Source organism: Dendrobium catenatum, unplaced genomic scaffold, assembly GCF_001605985.2.
Source record: "Dendrobium catenatum unplaced genomic scaffold, ASM160598v2 fragScaff_scaffold_1271, whole genome shotgun sequence".
Classification (NCBI taxonomy): domain Eukaryota; kingdom Viridiplantae; phylum Streptophyta; class Magnoliopsida; order Asparagales; family Orchidaceae; genus Dendrobium; species Dendrobium catenatum.
The window spans coordinates 612,284-635,118 of record NW_021319733.1 but is presented as its reverse complement, the minus strand read 5'-3'; the positions used below and the strand labels follow the sequence as shown (position 1 = coordinate 635,118).

The following is a 22,835-nucleotide window of genomic DNA, read 5'->3' as shown; positions in this document are numbered from 1 at the left end:
ACAAATGAAAATTGATTTTCAAAATTTGAAATCTTTTACATAAAATCAAATTTCAATTGTCGGATCTCCTCTTCCAACACTCTTACCTTTCTTCCCACCATAGGTATCCGGATGTAATGCTCCGATACCAATTTGATAAGAAGTGCTTGTAGAAAATAATTAACCGTTGGCTAAAATTGAATTTCAGCAAAGCCACCAAGCAAATAACAAGAGAAAATATAGAGAATAGTGCAAATGAATCCCTTTTTATTGAAGTAGCTATGAAAGAAAAACAAAATACAATTGGATCTTCAATTGGAGAGGAACATCCGACTCTCCCAAATCCCTAACCCACAGCTAGAGCCCACTCAACCTAAGAACAACCTAAATTCAGCAAACACAACATAAAAGAAAACTGAACCCTAGGTAAAAACTACTTAGAGCATGCACAACATAATGAAATTCTCAAACAACCCCATTCATACTAATTTCCCCCCATCTCCCTTTTGAAAATGTTCCCCATGCCAAAAGGGGCATTATTACTACAAGCAGAACTTCCACCTGCTATACACGATTGCTGGCCTCGTAAGGACCGGTCTAATAATCCCCTACCTATTTGTTCATTTGAAGCAGTGAATATTACATTTTAGGTGTTCTCATTTTTGTCCTCATGATACATTAAAATTTTTGTTATGTCACATTATTAGTCATGCAAGTCATTTTACTAGTCCTATTTGACTCAAATTTTTGCGAAATTTCAGCAACCTCCTGATGTTTCCCTAGCATAAGAGAAATTTTAGGGAGTCTAGACCTACCCACCATGCCAAGTTGTACATGGTTGATGGCAAATGAAGTCGTACATGGTTGATGACAAATGAGACTACGACAATAATCTTCAATCCCCCCACACCACAAAAAGGGTGGGTGCATGGGTTTATCACATGCATCAACGAACTAGGAATTTCCTTGTCACGTTGGAACAACGTAAGTGATTATATCTCATCGTGCTAAGTAATTAATGGATGGCCCAGATTTTGCTGCAAATGGAGGAGAGGTTCGGTGGGGTTGAGGAGCTAGAGTTGAGTTCATGTGGGGCTTGTTGGAGGTTGTGAGAGGCAGTTTAGGTGAGGTTGAACAGATAGAGATGGGAGAAGATGGGCTAAGGACGATTGGTGTTCGTGCGTGGGGGTTGGGTGAGTTATTAAGTGCAGGCTGGAGCTGCAATGGGATAGTTTGGATGATGACGAGGAGCTCGAATAGAAGGCTTGAGTGACGAGGATTGTTGGGTTGCTAGGAGGATCGAACAAGCAGGGAGGTGGCCAACTATAGTGCAGAAGAGGTGGGCTACTAGGGATAGAGTTGTAAGAGGAGAATATGAAGGGGGAGCTTGCATGAGTTAGCCTGGAGTGTGATGAGGTGGGTAGGTCGGGTTGTATATAGTGGAGATTGTGGTTGAGAGTGTGGGCTCCGAAAATTCTGCCCCGGCCTCCCCGCCGCGCTTTTCTTTTTATGCTGGGCGAGGGGGAGTTTTAACAAAATAAGTTCCGAGGTAAATTTTGGAAGGCAGATGGGTTTGTAGATAAGACATTACCCAGAGATTTCGCCCTCATTTTGCGAGGACTTTATGATCTAAGTTCTGGTTTCCTATAGGCGTAAGCCCCTATAGTTAATTACCCCTCCCGATCACGAGAGAGAACTTTCGATTAAGGCTAGTCATCAGTCAGATACGTATAGAATACACGTTATCTGGCATATAGTAGCAGCAATAGGTTTGGGATATTGAGGATTGGGAGTTTGGAATTCGAAGGATTCGATATTTAGAAATAAGAATTGCACCATCTAGCACTTAAAGCGGATGGTGGGGAAATGGATGATGGGCCCGATCAAGATCCCATGGTTCCGTCGTCCCGGGCCATCGTGGTCCCTGGTCTACTTAGTCAGAGGAGGTAGTCGACCCAACCTGACAGAAGGATCCTTGTCGGCAGCCATGGGTTGCTTCGTCCAAGGGGACCTTGTAGACCTGGGGTGGATGTTTGTCTAAGGGGACAAATTTGAATCCACCTTAGCTGACAGAGGGCTTTGTGCCCTATCGATCATATCCTATTGATTCATATCTCAAGGATTTGATGTCAGTAAGGAGCGTATTGGCTCTGGCCATAACCGAGATATCGTGGTGCCATTTGGCGGCGAAACCACGCGGTTCAGAGGGCCCCGGGTCATCGTAACCGTTTATCCTGCGGTGGCCATTTAGCGGCAGACCGCCGGTTAGAGGACACGTACCACGTCCTTACTGGCAGGAGATTGTTTGAGAATGGATCCTAGTGATATTTTCGACTAGGCATTTGGCTCTTTGCTTGCCCCCCGCCCGGGAGTACTTATAAATCATTCCGGCCGCGCAAAGAAAGGGTACACCAGGCTCGCCTGGCCTCGCCGTGTGCGTCGAACCGGTTTCCCTCCTACCACGGCCACTAAAGGCGTGCTTAGGTGGTTTGCCGGTCCGACACGCATGTCGAGACAGGATGGCGTGGGTCGCTCTCTTACCTCAACACAGATGTCGTGCCGGTTGCCCCTCCTACCACGCTCAATAAAGGCGTGCATAGGTAGACCGCCGGCCCGACACGTTAGTCGAGATAAGAGGGCGAAGGTTGCTCGTTTAGCTCAACACAGGTGTCGTACCGGTCGCCCCTCCTACCACGCTCAATAAAGGCGTGCATAGGTAGACCGCCGGCCCGACACGTTAGTCGAGATAAAAGAGCGGAGGTTGCTCGCTCACCTTATCGTAGGTGTCGCGCCAGTTGCCCTTCCCACCACGCTAAGAAAAGCGTGCATGGGTAGACCACTGACTCGCCACGCATGACGAGGTAAGAAAGCGAGAGGCGACTGTTCGCCTCGTCGTAATCGGCGTGATGGTACGAGCATACTTTGTTATTAACCTTAATTAATTACAATTAATAATAATTAAATTTAACTAATTATAATTAATTATAATTAATAATAATTAATTAAAAATAATCTAATTAATTATGATTAAATTTAATTAATTACAATTAATTGGAAATAATTTTTAATTAACTATAATTAAAAAATAATTAAATTATAATTAGCTTAATTAATTAATATTAATTACAGCTAATTAAAATTAATATAAATAGTATCATTTTTTTTGGTGCATGCGTTAAATCCCAGAGATGGGTAAATCTCGGATTTAAGGATTCACGGCTTAAATCCCGAATTTACCAAATCCCTTGGTTCGGCTGATTTCCGGGATTTGGCTGAAGAAGAACGCAAAAGAGAGAAAGTTACCTTTCTCAGCAAGCGAGCTCACGTTGTTGCCTCCGATCAAAAATGTCGTAACTTCCAATCCCGCAGGAATGGAAAGTCGTTGATGGGAGCAAAGTCGGACGACCACGACGGGGTCGGAGGAGGAATATAGAGACCGGCTTCAGGTGAGGATCTCAACTCCTCTCTCTCTCTTTCTCTCTCTCTCTCTCTGTGGACGGAAGAGAATCGGGATCAAGCCCGACAGGAGGAGACGAGCTCGGCTTGGGGAGGAGATCGGAGGGAGAAGTCGAACGAGGGAGCAGAGGCAGCGAGATCGCGAGAGGGGATTTTTGCGAGAGAGGATCGCGAGAGGAGGCCGAAGGCCTCTTCCTCGTTCGCTTTTAACGACGCCAAGTCGTGCGAGCGATCGTGTGTGAGGCGACGTCGAGTCGTGCGAGGAGTGGCGACGACAGAGGCAGTCGTGCGAGGCGCGACGTGGGGCTGCAGGGAGTAGGTAAGATTTGGATTTTCTTTTTCTTTTTTTTTTCTTTTTGTTACACAGCAGGTCAACAGAGAGGCTTGGCGAGCTGGGTGCGGCCCACTGCTGCTAGGTTGTGCAAGGTTACCTTTTGTTGTGTCACTCGTAGTCTGTCGTTTTCGATCACCTCTGCTTGAATTGATGGTGAGAGGTCTTCCTTTGGGTAAATTTAATGTGTTGGATGAACGACTTAGTTCGTTTCATGATCAAACATCATTTTGGATGATTTTACGCAATGTAGTGGCTACCCATCGTCGTACACATTGTCTCTTTGTCGTCTTGCATGCGAGAGGATCCTTCATAATAAATTTTATGCGCTGAACACCTCGATGCAACCTGTTTCACAAATATATAATGTTTGAGTAATTCTGACTACAATCGAGGCACTTCAAACTCGTCACATGCGACCTTGTGTTCATGAATCATCCTTTTTGTCGCATTAACTCTCATCGATTGCATTATGCATATAGACAACATGTGAAACACCATTATGCTTGAAATTAGTGGGGCATATATGTTTCTCTCTATCACAAAAGAAGGTGATATGCCATCATACAAACTAAAAAATGAAGCATGTTGCCCTCAATTATGAGATCAAAACAAAGATTTTAACAACCAAGCAAGCTGGCTTTCCTGTTAATGAGTACTTTAATGCAATTAAGGCTTCTTAGCTTAAATTGATTATTACCAAATCTCAAGAAGATATGTTGCAATGATGTGGTAATTCTCAAGTAATTTGCAGAAAAAGAAAGAGTGTTTGAGTTCTTTACAAGACTCAATATGATATCGACCAAGTTTGCATTCAAATCTTAAGAAGAGAAATCCTACAATCATTAAATGAGATTTTTTCTCTCATACTAGCATAATAAGAAAGGATGGTAATGCTCGACACTCTTGTATCCATCATGAAAACAATCGAATCTCAAGGTAAGGGATTTATTGATAGACTCTTTTCTTAAAGAACGACAAACCTTCTTCCAAAAATAATCTATGGTGTAATTATTGCAAGAATCAAAAGACACATCAAAAAATTATATTGAAAACACCACCAAAAATAGCCAAGCTATGGTGAAAAAAAAAGGCCACTAAAAAGTATACTCCTTGTTGAATCAGAAGAGCTCAATATAAATAAAATTGACAAACACAAGAACTCAACTCTTTTAAAAAATTATTCGGATCATACTCTCCAATTTAAAATGATATGACTTTATAACTCTTGTATTTTCAGTGCCTTAAATATTTTCCCTCACACCTGGATTCTAGATTCAAGAGCCATTGACCATATGACCAAACTTACTAACATTTTTGGAACTTATAATCCCTACCTAACAACAGAAGAATAAAAGTGCCCATAGTTCAATAACTATTGTATGTCAAGGACAAATTTCAATTTTATCCACATTTATCCTTAGTGATGCATTACATTTTCCTGGATCTTGCAGTAAATCTTCTATCAACCCATAAAATTACTAAAGACAACAACTGCAAGACAACTTTTTTTTAATCATTGTGTTTCCTATGACCTCACTAGAAGGAAGACGATTAAGCAAGATAGAAAAAATGATGGGCTATATCATATTAAAGACAAAATTCACTTGTCATCTTTCTTCATTCCTACCTTTAATATAAAACTCATTTGGAAACATCATTATAGGCTAAGGCATCTCTCTTTCAAAATCCTATAATGTATGTTTATTTTCTTTTTCTATTTTGAATGTAAACATGGTAAAAAATTTATTGAGAGAATAGTGAAATTACCAAACATTATCTCGATTTTTTTTTTTCTAAAAGTGATTATAAATCCTCTAATCCTTATCTAATTCTTCACTCTGATATTTGAGGGCCATTCAAAATCCCCAACACATCTGAAAATCCTTCATCGATGACTGCACTTGAAAGCAAGTATATCTCATTAATAAAAAATCTAATATCAACATTATTCAACGCATTTTCACTGCCATGATACAAAATAATAAAATGCTAACATCAAGATATTTTGAATTGATAATGCTCGTAATTACTTTAATCACATATTAACACCTTTTTTATAGAATAAAAGTATCATCCATCAATCCTCTTATCTATGCATCGCATTTGTAATGAGTTTCATCAGTTAATTCATGCACAAATCCAAAGAGTATCAACTTCAAGCTGGTTATAAAATTCTAAAAAAATCTTAAATTAAGTGATGGTAAAAGAATTCTCTATAAAAAGAAGAATACTTTATAAATTGAAAGGTATATTAATGCAAACTATGCAAAATCAACAGTGGATAGAAGATCCCCATCAAGGCACATATTATTCTTGGGAAAAAATCTACTAATATGTAGGAAAAAACCAACTATTGTTTCAAGATTTAACATTGAGTCAAAATTTAGAGATATTGCTCAATTAATCTACAAGCTTCTCCGAATCAAAATTATTTTTAAAGATTTAAAATCAAATGGTACAGGCCAAAGAAGATATATTGTGGCAATACATATGTCATTAGCATAGCTCATAATTCAATCCAACACAAGCATATCAAACAAGTGGAAGTGGATAGATATTTCATTTTAAAAAATGGAAAGATCTATATTCTATATATGGCAATAGGAAATCAATTTGCAAATATTCCTATCAAAGGACTATGCAATCACAAATTCAAAATTATTATAAGCAAACTTGGAATAAAATATTTACACTCGAAAGATCGTAGGACACACAAGTAAAATGATCTTGGCAGAGATGTTTGAGCACACGGATTAAAGGTTCTAACAGCTGAATTGATCCTCTTATGACCCTTAAATTACAACTAATGTTACTCTTCCTATTCTAGCTGTTAGCCCATCTTGGATACTTTTTTATATGTTTGCAAATAGCTTAGATTTATTTCCATTGTAAGTTTTTTTGGATTAGTCTAAAAATACTCACATTTTATACAAAATCAAGTATTAAAATTCAAAGTAATTTTTTTCTACTTTTCTACTCTTCTAAAGTAATATATTATAAAAATATTTTGATGTTGAACAAATAAAAGTATTGACAAATTAATGAAAGGACAGCAATAGTTATAGTTAATCACATTGAGGAACCCACAAATCACATAAGAAATGTAGAATGTAACATAAATGCCGCAAATAGCCTCGTGCCAACCCTCATCAATAAACTCAAAGTCATTTACAGCAGGAGAGCAAGTTGACTATAACAAGAAGCAAATCAAAGGGTCCAGTAAAGGATGAGGCTGACAAGCTCCAGCGAGAGACAAAAACAAGATTACAATAGCAAAGATAATAAATATGTAATTAAAACATCAGCTCTCTTAATGTTGTAGAACAATGATAGACAAATGCCTGCATAATTACAACAGCAATACGAACGTCTGCCTGTGATACTAATAGGACAAGGTGAACACCAATTAACTGAATTGTAGTCATCAACTACTTAATTCGCAATAACAAACTGATTAATTACACGAAGTGAAAGAAGCTCCACTATAAAGTTGGAAAGATTTTTCAAGCAGCATTGGGATCCTTCAAAATTTTTTTAGGAGAATCACGGGTAAGTAATATATATATATATATATAAGTATTTATTTATTATTATAAATTTGTATAATTATTTATTGTTTTTTTTTTTTAGATTATTTGTGAGCACTCTCTTGCAAATTCTCATGCGTAGCAAACTTTTGTCCTCTCCTTGCACAACAACTCAATTTATAAGAGGGGCTATGCAGTTCATTACGACAGTCCAGAGCATTAGAACAATTTGTTCAGTGAAATGAGTGACAAATTTAGGATGTTACCAGTTGAGCTTTTCTAGAGTTACATCAATCAATCTTTCTTGTCGACATGTTTGATAGTGTGGACTTGCGAATCACATGAGCAGCCAAAACATGTGCATTTGAGGAAAATTACGAAGACTAAAGTTTTGCCTAGCCTGTTAATAATACAACGCACAAACAGAAAACAAACATTGCACCAAATGTGAACTCAGAGATGCAATAAAAACAAACTAATGTAATTAAAGTTGAAACGGTGTATTTGGTTAAAGGGCCGTTAATTTCACAGGTGAAAATTCTGAACCTGCAACAATAGGGGATAATTTAACACTAGATGAATTTATTGACCAGACAAATAACACCTAACCAAATAAATTGTAAAATTTAGTCATAATATCCACTATGACAACAACCATGTAAAATACAAGCAGCAAGACAATACCTCGGTGATCTGTTCCAATTCAGAGAGATTTGGATTAATTTCATACTGCTCAATGTTCCAGCAGAATTGTAAGCAAAGTTTCATAATGCTGTCCAGAATCCTAGATACAGACCCAATATCCAGGAAGGACTGAGATATCAAAGCCGATAAATATCTGCAAATGGAATTCAAAGGCATATAAATAATACAGTGTAGCTATCTAACAAATTATTAAATTTGATCTTATCTATAGAGTACCCCTGAAAAGCACATTAGAGTACCTAGTAATCAAACATATGAGTAAGACTGAAAGCACAATCAAAGCCGTAGGATGTTTCTTAAAGTGCAATAGAATTTTGAATCAGCAAAAAGAACACATGAACTACATTTCAAGCACAAGGTTGTTCAGAAAAACATAGGAGGAAAACAAACACCTCCCGAAGTTTTTATTAATAGATGGCTGGAGAAAAATAGATGTCATGAGTTATGCCTGAAAGTTTGCTTGAAAGAGTTCTTTGAGGTGGTCCGTGGTAAATCACATGTCAAGAAACATCCCTACAAAATCTGCCCCTCTATAGAAAGATTTGTATTAAGAAAACAAGATCAACAAATGCATTCCCCTACACAGCTATCAATATAATTCAGCAAAGCATTTTCATAAGTGTTGGAGAATCGTATTAACTTAGACAAGATTGCAGTTTATAGAAAGACCAAACATAGCCCTGCATGATGCAAAAAAATTTTGGGGAGGAGCTTAAAAGCATATACTTCAGAATTGAAGTCATGTTTTTCACGTAGCTTCACTCCAATAGATAAAAACCTTGGAAAGCAAATTGATATTCTTCAATTTTTTAAAGTAAACAACGTTGCAGTTGAAGTAGAAGCAAATATTCCTTGCCTGATGTCATACTATTTAAGAAGTTACTCCCAAAAATTTTATTCTACTATACTCTAAACTTGAGATGATTAAAATGAACTACTACGCCTTCTCTATTTATAATTTGAGAATGATTTTTTGCGAGGCTAACCTTACCAAAACACAACCATATAAAGACAAAAAAAATCACTCCCTGATGTACTTAAAAGTACCCAAAAGATTCCAATATACCTTCCATGCCACTGGATCCGCAACATACACGCAAACGAACTAAAAGCATAAGGCGTATTTGAAATATTGCACGTCTTTCAAAAACAAGCGCGAGCACAAAAAATAAAATATCACTCATTTTTTTTTATATCACTCACTTAACATAGCATAACTTTCAAATTTAAGTGAAGCATTCACAAAACCACTGGATCCGCAACATACACGCAAACGAACTAAAAGCATAAGGCGTATTTGAAATATTGCACGTCTTTCAAAAACAAGCGCTAGCACAAAAAATAAAATATCACTCACTTAACATAGCATAACTTTCAAATTTAAGTGAAGCATGCACAAAAAGGTGAGTCATTCCCTCAAGAAATGTATAGTTGCCTAGAGAAAAGCACATACAATTGCCTCAAGAAATATGCAACCGCCTCAAGAAGCATGCAACTGCTTATGAGTTTGCGCCACAATTCAAAAAACGTGCAAATACATAAAAAAGTGAGCAAATACACTTGTGAAAATGCACCAAATCATGAAAGTGCATCATGTAGGCACGTCAGAAATATGCAAGAATATCAAAGAGCATGCAAGTACACAGTACAAATGTACCGAAAAGTGTGCAAGAGCATTATATAGAAGCATCAAAAAGCAAGCAAATCATTAAACAATGTGCAAGTACACCAATCAAATGCACCAAAAAGGGTGCAAGTGCATCATGCATGAGCATCATAAAGTGCAAAAGTACATTGAAAAGTGCACAAGTGTACTGTGAAATGAACCATACAAAAGCACGAAAAAGTTCATATATACATTAAAACTTGCAAATACACAATATAAACTGATGTAGGACTAAATGCATATGTTGATGTTTTGCATTTTGAATTTATATGCCTTTGAAAGAGCTAGAGCAATTAGTCAACTTCCTTGATTTAAACGTGATTGAAAACAATAAAGCAATGATTTAGATCAAGCAATAGATTACACAATAAAGATTTAGAACACAAAAATAGCCGATCAAATCAGATTTTATATAATGTGGGGCTTTCAACAGAAACCCCTAAATTAACATTCAGAATAGTCATTCTCAAAGTCGATGTCGAAGAACGAAGACCGGAGGACGTCAATCAACCCTTGATCGTCGAAAACAAAGTCGTGGTTGTGTTCTGGATCAGCCATACATGAGAGTACAACAAATTACAAGGTGCTGAAATTTCTAGAGCGCAAACGGGGACCTTTCGGACAGTAAGGGGAACTTGCTGAAATTTCTGGACAGCCACCTTGTGTGGTTGAAATCCTCCCAAAATATGAAATTTTAGTGGAGAGATTGGTTGGGGAATTAATTTGGAAGGCCCACAAGGGAAAGAGAAGGAGGAAGGAGCGTCTAGTTTGATTAGGGGTTTGATTTAGGACACTTAAAGCTTGCCAAACATAATTTGTTATTTTTAATTGGAGGAGTTATTAGTTAATAGATTTGAAATTTTAAATTAGGAAAGAAGGATTAAGTTAATTCCTATTTGAAATTCAGATTTGCATGATTTGAGTGGCCTTCCTAAAATAGGTTTCCTTGTTGAGGAAATAAAGTTCAAATTCAAATTCAATTGAATATGAGTTTAAATAGTTTCTAAAATTAAAGGAAGCTAATTTAGGAAAGGATTTGAATGCTAGATTTTGAATTTTGGAGCCAAGGGGAGGGATGATGGGCGGTGGGGCTAGGGTTAGAGATGGAGGAAGGGAGGGGACTTGGGGCAGGCTAGGGTTTGGAGGTGGAGGGAGTTTCAGCCAAGGGAAAAGGGAGAGATGGGACTGGCGGCTTGTAGGGTGGAGGGAGAAGGTGGCAGGCCGAGGTTTTGGGGGTTAAGGTTTGACCGAGAGGGAGAGGGGAAGATGGGTGCCGGCGACTTGGAGGAGGTGAGGGAGACTAGCGGCTAGGGGAAGGGAGGGAAGAGAACCACGAGCCTAGATGCTTTCTGCGACTAATGGATAATGTGTTGCCCTCACTTAGGGACTTCACCAAGGTTCTCACAAGAACTCTCAAAGCTCACAAAGGAACAAAAGTGCAGAAATTTCAGAATAATCATCCATCCTCTCAAAAAGAAGAGGTGGTTATAAATAGCCAAAATACAATAATAAGACAAATGACAAAAGTGCCCCTAGGGTCACAAGGCCTACGCCCTCAAGTGAGGGTAAAACGAAAAAAGGCATAAATAAATCAAAATACAAATAATAACTCAAAATAAAGTGGACATTCATGGCCGTCAATCTTCAGCTCCTCTGAAAAATTTTTGCGGTCGGATGTCCTCATCATAAACGCACCAAAAAAGTGTGCAAATGATGAGCAAACACTAAAAATGTAAAAAAAAAAAATCAAAAAGCATGCATAACGTATCAAATCATATAAATAATTTTACCTTCATGTGCTCACACAAACGTACTAAATGTTAAAGCATAAAGTCTGAGAATACTTCATGGGCTAAAAAACAGTTTAACTAAATTAAGTCTAACCCATTACAAAATTTTGAAAGTTTTTCTTTCAGATTATTTCTTTTCTTACTACCCTCGAAAAAAGATGCTTCCTTGGTTGTGTGGAACATGGATGAGCATTATTTCATTCCTACAAGTGATCCGACTGGAAGACGTGTTACATGAGTACTTCAAGATCTAATAGAGAATGTTCATTTAAATTCCTCGTGAGCCACTTATTTCTATGAAACAAGATATCAAAGTGATTCATAGCATTTTTCACAATAAGTCGACGGTTTGACACCATTGGGATACGTCAAAGAAACTAGAGTATATATAGGAGACATTGGTGCTAAAACCTTTTCTCGAATATCTTCCAAACTGTTAGGGTCATTACTCCGGATCTTGTTCCCCCAGTGCAAAAGCAGTTGGTTTCGTAGTTTGAGAATTTTACTAATCTCAAGTATTCTATCTCCATCATTGCATATCAAAATAGAAAAGGTAAAAAAGAGAAGGCATAACAAGAAGAATTGAGTAAAATAAGTCAATTTAGCTAGTTGAGGCATTATGTTTTAATCAACATCCAGGCAGAAAAAGACTTCTTCCTGTACGATTGCTTTACAAACTTAATAATCATTTGAAAATTTTCAAATCCCTTCTTCAAAATTAGATACACCGATGTGCGCTCCAATAAGCTTGCTAAATATTCAAGTATAAATTATGAGAATATTGTGGGGGCTAAAGAACAAATTCAGCTATAATCCTCTTGTTTTGAAAAGTGTGCAATTGCTCTAAAGAGCATGCAATCATTTTAAAATTTGTGAAATTTTTAAAGTCAAAATACTCACATGTGCTCTAATAAAATGCATCAAGCTCCTAAATTTGAGGCCTGGGAATGATGTGTGTGCTATAATAAAAGTGAACTTAAATATGACCAGATCTTTTGCGAGCAAATTGGGAGAGTTGGCAAGGTTGAAAGTAATAAAAAAGAAAGTGTACAGAAACCCAAATGAGGTTGAAATTTCAATCAAAGAGGGCCTTACTTTCAAAATGCCTGCAAAGCTAATTAATTATGGCTTAAATTATGATAAAAATCTTTTAAAAAATCAGTGTTTGTAAAATCAAAATTAATCAAACTGAACCCTAAAACCTAAAACAAAATTTATTCATCATCTGCAACTGTTTGTCAAGGGTGATAAATTTCTGAGTACTTCAATAATTCATTCTTAAATTATCTCTTGTCAGTAAGGTTGAGCATGTGTCTTTTAGCCAGTGGCGGAGCCACAATGGGGGCACTGGGGGCACGTGACCCCACTGGCCTGAATTTTTTTTTTAGTTCATTTTAAATTATGATATTTTTATTTGTATAAAAAAGTGATACATATCTGTAGATAAACCGCCCAGTTGCCCAAGTCCCATCTCTTCCCACTCTCCACTATCATCTTCTTCTTCTTTTCTGCTACCCCTCTTCTCCGTTATTATCATCTTCGGCAATCCACCATCCTCCATTTGTCACTCGCTTGCTCTCTCTCTCTCTCTCTCTCTCTCTCTCTCTCTCTCTCTCTCTCTCTCTCTCTTCTTAACATTAGCTTTACATAGACCGAGAAGGCAAGGATTGAAGAAGTTAAATGACTGGAATGCCCTTCATATTTAAAATAGACAAGACAGGTTAAAATGAACTTGTTGCTGCCATAAAAATAGGATACCGAAATGAATAGTTGGCATAAATACATCTATTATCTTTCTAAAAGTTTTAAAGCGTTTTGTTAATATTATCAAATGGCTACTGTGTTGTTTTGTATTTTTTAATTAAGTTATTATTAAATTCAACAAAAATAAATGAGAAATTTTAATGCAAATTTTTTATATATGATATAAATTAGCAATCAATAATTTTATTAAAATATGCCGAATGTTTTAGCATTAAAAATTAATATGCATACATTTATAAAGAAAAAAAATATACATATATTAGAAATTTTATTTTTCATAAAATTAGCAGCTAAATATTTAAATGAAATAAGATAATTATAATTTATGTGTATCAACTAATAGAATATAGAATTTTAAATTTTATTAAAAACAAATATTAATATTTTTAAAATATAAAAGTATTATTTTACTATAACTGTTAAATAGAAAGATAAAAAAACTACTAAAAAATATTAGGACTGTATTAATATTGATCAATTTGTGCCCCCACTGATGAAAATTTATGACTCCGCCCCTGCTTTTAGCTAGTGGTTTCATTGTCAAATGGATTAGGTCCATCTAATCAGACAATTTCGATAAAAATGACTAAAATTATGGTCACGATCAAAACCCACAAGTTCGCCTATGGTTTAAAAAAGCCTTTGAGTAATAAAATATATGGTGCACTTAATATAGCATAAAGTCCTTTGTTAGCTAAGATCAACTTAAATTTATACCCTTAAACAAACCACCACATCAATTCTACAAGTTTCCCTTGGACAAAGAAAGTCATGGTTGTTGAGAATAATATTTCGATCAGATTGAGTCGACTACATCTGCTGACTAATTAGACTAGGTTCCATGATAACTTGCACAACACAATTATGAGATCTTAATCAGGTTCATCATCACTCCTACAATCAACTTAAGTTCGACCCTTGAATTAAATTGCTGCTATTGTAGGCTAGGCATTTAGCTTCTAACTACTAGTCTTAATCGAAAAATCTCTCCAATTAGCAGGAGGGTTGAATAACTATAAGGGTTTGTGCCTATGGGAAACAAGAAACTAGATCATCAAGTCCTTGTAAAATGCAGGAAAAAACTCTTAGTAATGGCTTATCTACAATATATTCTATCTTCTTAAAATTTGACTCATAAACACCAAAATTCTCTCAGCAAAGCCAGAGCGTGAAATTTTCTAAGCCCAAAAACTCAATCAAAACTGAAAATTGAAGGATAATGTCCAAGGGAATGGAGAGAGAGAATTTTGTATGGTGTAAAAAAAGAGCTAGCAAGTACATGAAGATTGAAGTAGAGAAAATATACTGGATGATTAGGGTTATTGATGAGGACATTGAAAGACGCTACCAACATGTTTATCGCCGGCGAAACCGCAGATCGACGGCCACGATTCAGCGCCTCTACTTTTGATTCAGATGTCATGAGATATTTTCATTTTATTTTATTTCATTTGCAGTCTTTCCATTTTTACCCCTGTGGGGTGTTACTTTGTTATTGTAGCCCAGAGGGCAATTTCGTATTTTCTCTTTTTTTTGAGTTGAGACCTATATAGTGGTCTCATGTGTTGTATTGAGGTTAACGAATATTTTGAATGAAATTTGTTTTGGTTATCTTTTTCTTCTTCTTCTTGTGGAGAGTTAGAGAGGAGAACAAGAGCCCAAGGTGAGGGCGAAAAGCAATACCCGCCAGTCATTGGAAGAGTCCGTGACTCGTGGTCTATCCCCATCATCCGATCCTCGCCTTTTCCCAACCCGCCAACCCTAACCCCTCTTGGCCGCCGACCACCCCACCTCCTCCACCGCCGGCCCTCTTCCCCACTCCCCACTTGTTCGAATTTTGAAAATTCAAAATTATTTGAGTTGAAAATTTCCGAATTTGTCAAAGCCAAATATGGAAAGTTTTCAAATTCAAATCATTTCGAAATTTGAATCGATGTGGATTTCATAATCAAACCTCCTCATGCAAACAAGCAAATTTGGAAAGTTTGTAAATTGCTTCCACCCATTTCCCTCTCCCTCTTGATGCCGTCGGCCTCACTAGGCTCCCCCTCTTTAATTGCCCCATTAATCCCTCACCCATTTGAAATTAAAATTAATTTCAAATAAAACTCCCTCCCAAATTTCAAATCCTAAATTTATTTCAGGATTTGTTAAAACTCCTCCCTCTCCTCTATTGAAACCGCTCCCCTTTTTAAAACCCGAGGCCCCCCCCCCCCCCCTCCCCTCTTTAGCTCCCCATTAATTCCCAATTAAGGCTTTAATTTCATTTGATTTGAAATTCAAATTTCAAGTCAATTCCCTCCCAAATTACTCAAAACTAAAATTAAATTTCAGTTTTGATTAATCCCCTCCATAATTCCCTAAACACTTTTTCTCCAACCCTAGCCTTTCCCCTTGCACCCGCCGGCCTCCCCTCTTCCTCTTGCTCCCGCCGCCCCCATCTTGCTTCTCTTGTGAATTGAGAAGCCAAGGAAAGGAGACGACGACGCCTCCCCTCTCCATTTCAATGTCGAATGGCGGATCCCGAATTTGAGTGGGGACTCGTGTTCGATGCCAACAGAAATCTCGACATTTTACAATCTCCATACTTCGACGTAGGATTTGAAGATGACGCCACCATTGGAGACTATTTGGATCGAGTTGTCCCAGATATCGTGCACGTCCTCACCCGTCGACGTCCCGACTACAATTGGAGCATCGTCGGCCATCCACCACCTCCATCTCCACCGGTTACCTCTCCACCAACGAAGTTCTTCAGCACCATTTCTCTAGTGGTAATATCTTTCATCGTATGGGTCTTCTTTCTCCGCTAAAAGCCTAATAATAATTGAGTGAGACGGCCCTTGAGGTGAACCTCTCATTGTTAATCGTGGGATTTTGTTAATTGTACTTTGCATTTAAATCACTTTGGAAGTTTTAATTACTTGCATCAAAATGCATCAAAATGCTTCTCATCATTAAGCATCCTCTTAAGCCTTTGAAAAAGATTAATTAATCAAATCACTCTGAGATTCCCATGATTTTGTAAATCTCAATACATATAATGTGGATCAAATACTTTACCTTTATATGCATTGTCTCCATAAATAACTCGACTACACTTTCTGGGATCAAGATATAATATACTTCATAATTTTGCACATTAAACAGCATAAGGCATCGATTTCATATTATTATAAAAAATGCCTATTTTGAAATTAGACCTAATATATTTTATTTTATTGAATACATACCCTTGGTGGAAGCTCACAAGTTCAGTAAAATCATTGGAAGTCTGCACATGAGCTTGTAATAAGTTCCACTGAGACTCAATGACATCAACCTGTAAAAGGATGCACTCAAATGATATATTAGGTTACCAGCAAAACATACAACTCAGAAAATCATTCAGGATAAACAAAAGAAATGGAACTAATAGTAGCAGCATGAATGAAGGAGGAGCTGCCAGTATTATATGTTTCCATAACCGGATGGCACGGTTAGAACTAATGTAGTTAAAGTTAGGCAACCTGGCCTCGGTGTTGGAGTTTAACCTCTCAGATTCTTGAAAAAGGGAGCATTATTTCTGGAAACCGACCTAGATTCTTAACAAAGAGACTGGTTTTAAGTTTGAAGTAACAAATTTCTATAGATTCATATGGAAGCTTATCTTTTGTGGTGAAACTTATGCAAAAATGCCTTATCTGGCACGTTCTAAGTATATCTTGGATGTTTTAATTTATTATTTGTTGCATACAAAATTGTCTTTTGCACAAGCATTTGAAGAAATAGTTATTCTGTCAAGTGATATTGCCCCAAAAAATTGGGAAAAACTTTGGACAGACGTCACTACCAAAATTTATAGCCTACGCATGGAATTAATAACTATAAATAAATTGGCAGTAATTTACAATTTCTTAGATCATAGGTATTAGTACATAAATACATTACTAAATGGATGTATGCCAAATAACCTGGATATAAAACTGAAGGTTTCTGATCAAAAAAGTCATATGCTCTCTAACTTGCCACATTGGTCTGGGTCGTATTCGACGATGTTGAGATGGAAAGCAATTCTTTTTCTCTCTTCTATGGTTGGCAAAATCAGCATGGTCCTGATGCATTGCACCAGCCCATGATTTTTCCAGTTCCATTTGTGTTCGCTTAAGTCTGATCAAATACTGGAAAACTTTAAGGTACCTGCATTAAATTAACTGCTTTACTTTTGAATAAAATAGATTACTTAAATTGGTTCTTCTGAAAGTATTGATTCTTCTCCATGAAGAATCATATCAACTATATAATATAAATAACGCTTTCAAAAACATACTTAGAAAGGACTTCTGGAGTAAAGAACAGCTGTAAGGGCCAGTCAACAGAATACTCCAGAGCAATTCCATCCCAACCATCTACGGAAAACCCTGATGAAGTTACTCCTTGCAAAGAAGCTCCTCGGTTGACATCAACCTTCATTTTTTGTAAATTCATTTCAGAGCTCGTCATACCAATTCCAATGGAAGGAATTCTGTAGACGAGAATAGGTTCAAAGTATGTCAAGATTTATTTTATACAAAAATTCATATTAAATTAAATGCTGTTAATCACAAGATCAAAAATATTACTAATATAATATACCCAACCTCAGCAACACCCTACAGAAGTACTTGTCTTCTTCACTTATTGTCTTCAACGCAGCCTGCAATGTCATACAAAGAACGGTCAGTGTCAAATATATATATGAATCTACAGAAGGAATGTGCCAATGTAGGCTGAACAAACATTTCCTAATAGCACTGAATTTATCAGATAGAATCTTGATTTTGAGTTTAAATTTTCAGTTACATCGATTTAGTCTGCAAGGAGAGCGTGATAGAACATACAGTTTGCAAGCAACGAGCATTGCATTGCAAAAAACCCTATGGGGAAGAACTACGGAAAACAAATGTGCTTGGATAGTGAGGCCCAAAAACACACAACAAGGTTATGATGAAATATAAACTAAGAAAAGTAACAAAATCATGGAAAAATCCATGATGAGATCTGCTTTAATACCCACAATTGAAAAGTGATATTACCAGATTTCATGAATATATAAGTAAATATTTCTATAGAAATTTAATGCATACAATATATATGTATACTTCCGCCAATATAAACTTTGATGAAATCAAGAATTCTGTACTTTTTATTTTGTTAGAACAATAGTATATTTTGTTTTCTATTTTATTTTATTTTCTTTTTTTTAGCTATCCAATGATGGGAAAGCATCCAATGATCATGGTAGGTAGTGCATATGACTTGGTAGACCTTTGGTTTGCTGGCTCGATTGGTCCCTGGCCGCTGGTGGTTCTCGGGTTGGCTGTTTTGGAGCATTCGGTCCTGAGCTTGTTCCCTAAGTGAACCCGCTCTGACGGTTGTCTGAGGATAGCGTCTTTTTAAGTTTCTTTATTTCTTTAAAATCTCCTAGCATCTTTTGTTGTGTTTGTCAAGTTTTGGGTCATTTGAGTTTATTTAACAAAGTTTGTTTTAAGTTCTACTCATTTTGTCAGTGTTCTTCTTGTGTGTCTTTTGTGTTCAAGAAATATAGGGTCCCCTATATTCCTTGTCTACATCAAACTTCCATGAGACTTCCACATTTTCTCACCCTCTTCCACCCCTAAACCCTCCTCAACACTAGTTCCTTTTCAATAGGACACTCCTCTACCTACCTTTCATCCTTTATAGGTATATGCTAGCACCTACCACCACATTGTTGAATTCAACTAACCACCAACTGATGACACCTCAAAACTCCATCTTCCTATTGCTCTCTGGCAAGGTAAAAGACAACATATTGTTCATTCTATTCACTACTATATTCCATTTGATCAATTATTTACTTCAATTCTTACATTTGCCTTATATTGCTTTTCTATTACATTCATAGGACATATCATGATGTGATGCAATATCCCTCATGCAAATAGGCTATTGATATCGAAATGAATGATTTCCTCAATCATTATACCATGAATCTAATTGTCCCTGCTCCTAGAGTTAAACCTGTCAACTGTTGATGGGTGTTCATTGTCAAATTTCACCATAATGACTTTCTTGACAAAGCTCGGTTAGTTGCTTATCCATGGGATCGACTATTTTGACATATTCTTCCCTGATGCTCACCTAAACTAAATCTAAATCCTTATCTATGGCTATCAATCAAGGTTGGCATATGCTTCAAATGAATGACAATAATGTCCTCCTTTATAATGACTTGCACAAAGTTATTTATATGAAACAACATCTCAGATATGTTGCTCATAAGCAAAACCATATATGCCTTCTTAAGCAGGGCCTAATTTGACAAACTTTGTGAAGTTTTTTACTGAGATGGGTCTTTGTAGCAACGCCTCAAATCACTCTATAGCTCCAGCAGAATCCATTATGCTATTAATTTCTACTGAAGACATTATACTTGCTATAACTGACCATCATGACATCTCTAAAGTAAATAGTATTTGTAGAAAATGTTGTCTCGAAGATGTAGGATGGCCCAAATACTTTTTTTGGAACTCAATATGCTTATTTAAAGAGGAATATCACTAACAACAACAGCATTAAGTCTTTATCCCACTACATGAGGTTAGCTATATGAATCTTTTTTCTCCACTGTGTTATGTTAAGAGTCGAATTCTCATTTAAATCTAAAAAAGAAGAATATCACTCCACAAGAAAAAATGTTATTGATCTTCTTGAAGAAACAGGCTTACTTGGTTGTAAACATGTTAATACTCCTATGGAAACTCATATCACATCTAATGAAGATGAACTTCTTGATGATGCATCTGAATAGTGAAGCTTAGATAAAAATTTGACTTATTTGATAATATTACCAGATCTAACATCTTATTTGTTGTTGAATTAGTCAATCAACACAAGCAAAATTCTAAGAAGAAGCATTGGAAAGAAATTCTAAGAATCTTCAAATATATCAAAAAAGTTTTAGGGAAGTGATACTTATACTAATTTTGAGAATTTGAATTTTTTTCAATATCCAACATGCTAGATAAATAAAAGACATGAAGTTGACTTATGGATACTATATTTTTGTGGGGGAAACCTAGTCACTTGGGAAAGCAAGAAACAGAGTGTTGTAGTTAGGTCAAGCGTTGAAGCATAATATGACGTTATGGCTCATTTTGCATTTAAGATGATGAGGATTAAAACAATTTTAGGAGAGTTTGGTTTCTTATTACTTAATCTACGATTATGCATTGTGATCCTATTTTTCACAAATGAGCTAAACATTTTAAGGTAGATCAATATTACACACGGGATGCGATGCTTTCCGAGAAAACGATTACTCATGTCTCTAGATCAAAACAAGTGGTTGATATTTTTACAAAGCTTCAAGGGCACCTATCTTTTTCTTATGCATGTAACAAACAAAAAGCTAATAGATATATATTGTTGGAGAAATTTTTTCATCCTCAACGGATTGAAATATTTTACGATCGAGCACAACATAGAAAATAATATATTATCCCGAATGATTAAAATATTATTTCCCTGTGAACTCAACAACAAAACTCATAACTTTATGTTTTAACATAAACTTCCCCCTATTCAATATTTGGTTGAATATGGTTTATTTTATTATGGGGTATGCATACCCCATAGCGCTGACTCCTATAGTTAATTAAATCTCAAGCGTTTATTACTTGAGAATATTTTTTATTAAACTAGTGGTTTCTATATAGTCATCAAAACATTGGTTAATATTTTCATTTTAAACCTTGAAAAGTTATTGTTCAAGGATTTAATTTTAGGAAATTTTAAGGGTGATGTGTTCAACTTTGAATCATATTTGTTGGCTCAAGAAAAATTACGCGTCGGCATGAATCCCACTTTACGGACTTAAGATTCCATTCTCCTTAAGGCAAATTGTAGTTAACCAGATTTTCCCTGAGGGTAGTATCAGGGTTTATTTAGATCTTGATCCTTACTTTCTATGAGCGCAAGCAGTCATAGTTAATTACCTCTCCTAATGCACAGGAGAGAACTCTCGATTAAGGATGAAAAATTTTAGGTGTTTTAGTTTCAATTGAGGGGGATGAAGATAGACATGATCAAGATCTCATAGTTCTGTCATCACGGGTATACCGTAGGTTTCAATTTACCAACACTAATGATCGTTGATCATAGCATCCAGGGAATCTGATTAGCAGTCATGAGTTGCCTTTGTTTAGAGATTCTGAATAAACTGAAGTGGTTTAAAGGTTGTAATGTTATTGTGGTTTAGGGCTTACATCTGTAAGAATACCCAGTAATTAATTTAATTTGGGATTTATAATTTCATTTAGAAGTTATATGATTAATTAAATTGGTATGGGGCTTGCTATTTCCATTAGAAGTAGCCCAATTATTTTAGAAGTGGGTCTTACGGCTGTCATTGAAAGTAACCCGAATAGCAGGTCTTACAACTTCTTTTGGAAGATGCTTGGATGTTTTGGTAGGCCTTATAGCTTCTAGATTTAAAAGTAGCTTAATGGTGGGTCTTACAACCTAGCCCTATAGGTTAAGCAACTCGTTTGTTTGGTTTGGATAGGTCTTACGACTTCTTTTAGAAGTTGCACATAATTTTGTTTTATAGTGGGTCTTCTGCTCTCCTTTGGAGTTTGTGTTTTGCATATTTTTTGTTTGAGGGTTTTGTAAGTTGTTTTGTTTGGCTTGAGAGTTATTTTATTGTTTGTTAGTGTTTAGTTTGGTGTTTGAGAGTTATTTTAATGTTTGTTAGTGTTTTGTTTGGTGTTTGAAAATTCTGTCTCTTAGCATTTGGTTTGGTGTTTGAGATTTTTTTTATTTAGTTTTAGGAGTTTGGTGTTAGTTGGTATGTGTTGTACTTATGATTGATTAGTAGAAATACACTTTTTTATTGCATTTTATTTGACTAATTAATTAAATGAATTTTAAATCAGTTAATAAACTAAATAATTAATTGAAATTAAAATAAGTTGGATTTTAAATTTATTTTGAATATTATTAAATTGCTCAATTTATTAAATGTATTTTAAAGTTTTTTAAAATTAATTAATGAGTTTAATTACAAATTTTTAAATAAGGCTTTAATTTCATTAATTCATTATTCAATTAATTAAAAGAATTTGATTATTTTGAAGTTATTTTTAAATAGTTTGGTAATTCAATTAAATTAAAATTTCTATTTGAATTTAATTAAATTGGTATTTAAATGAATTAATTTTAATTTTATTTTAAAATTCATTATTTAATTAATAAATGAGACAAGTTATTTTGTAATTTTTAAATGCATTAATTGAATTTAATTATTAAAAAAATCTAAAAAATTAATTAATCAACTAAAGAAGGAAAGTAAAGCGTAAAGTCAAATTATTACAATTATAATTAACAACTGAGTTGCCTATCTTATGCAACACAATTATAATTTTCTTTTACAGACTCAGCCTATGAGTCTTTAAGCTTTGGCTTTTAAATGCATCTAGGGCATCACCTAAGGGGGTTCATCCTTCTGGATCATTTCTCCCTTAATTATGTCTCACGGGCTTAAATAATGTTCAATAGAGCTCAGGTAAACCCGACATTATCGTCATTGAACTACATAGATGTCCATTTTGCCT

At 35.8% G+C, this 22,835-nt stretch overlaps 1 protein-coding gene and 1 pseudogene across 1 annotated transcript in view; both read right to left on the bottom strand.

The window, feature by feature from the left end:
• LOC110100838 (gamma-tubulin complex component 4) overlaps positions 1 to 22,835 on the bottom strand; it is a 79,978-nt gene that overhangs the window by 5,046 nt on the left and 52,097 nt on the right. Inside the window, exons 10-14 of the mRNA XM_020828529.2 lie at positions 17,841 to 17,896; positions 17,531 to 17,725; positions 17,175 to 17,400; positions 16,455 to 16,543; positions 7,981 to 8,134 (exon numbers count right to left, since the gene is read on the bottom strand). Coding sequence (XP_020684188.1) covers positions 7,981 to 8,134; positions 16,455 to 16,543; positions 17,175 to 17,400; positions 17,531 to 17,725; positions 17,841 to 17,896 — 720 coding nt within the window. The remainder of the gene's footprint in view (positions 1 to 7,980; positions 8,135 to 16,454; positions 16,544 to 17,174; positions 17,401 to 17,530; positions 17,726 to 17,840; positions 17,897 to 22,835) is intronic.
• LOC110100880 lies at positions 11,600 to 12,075 on the bottom strand (annotated as a pseudogene).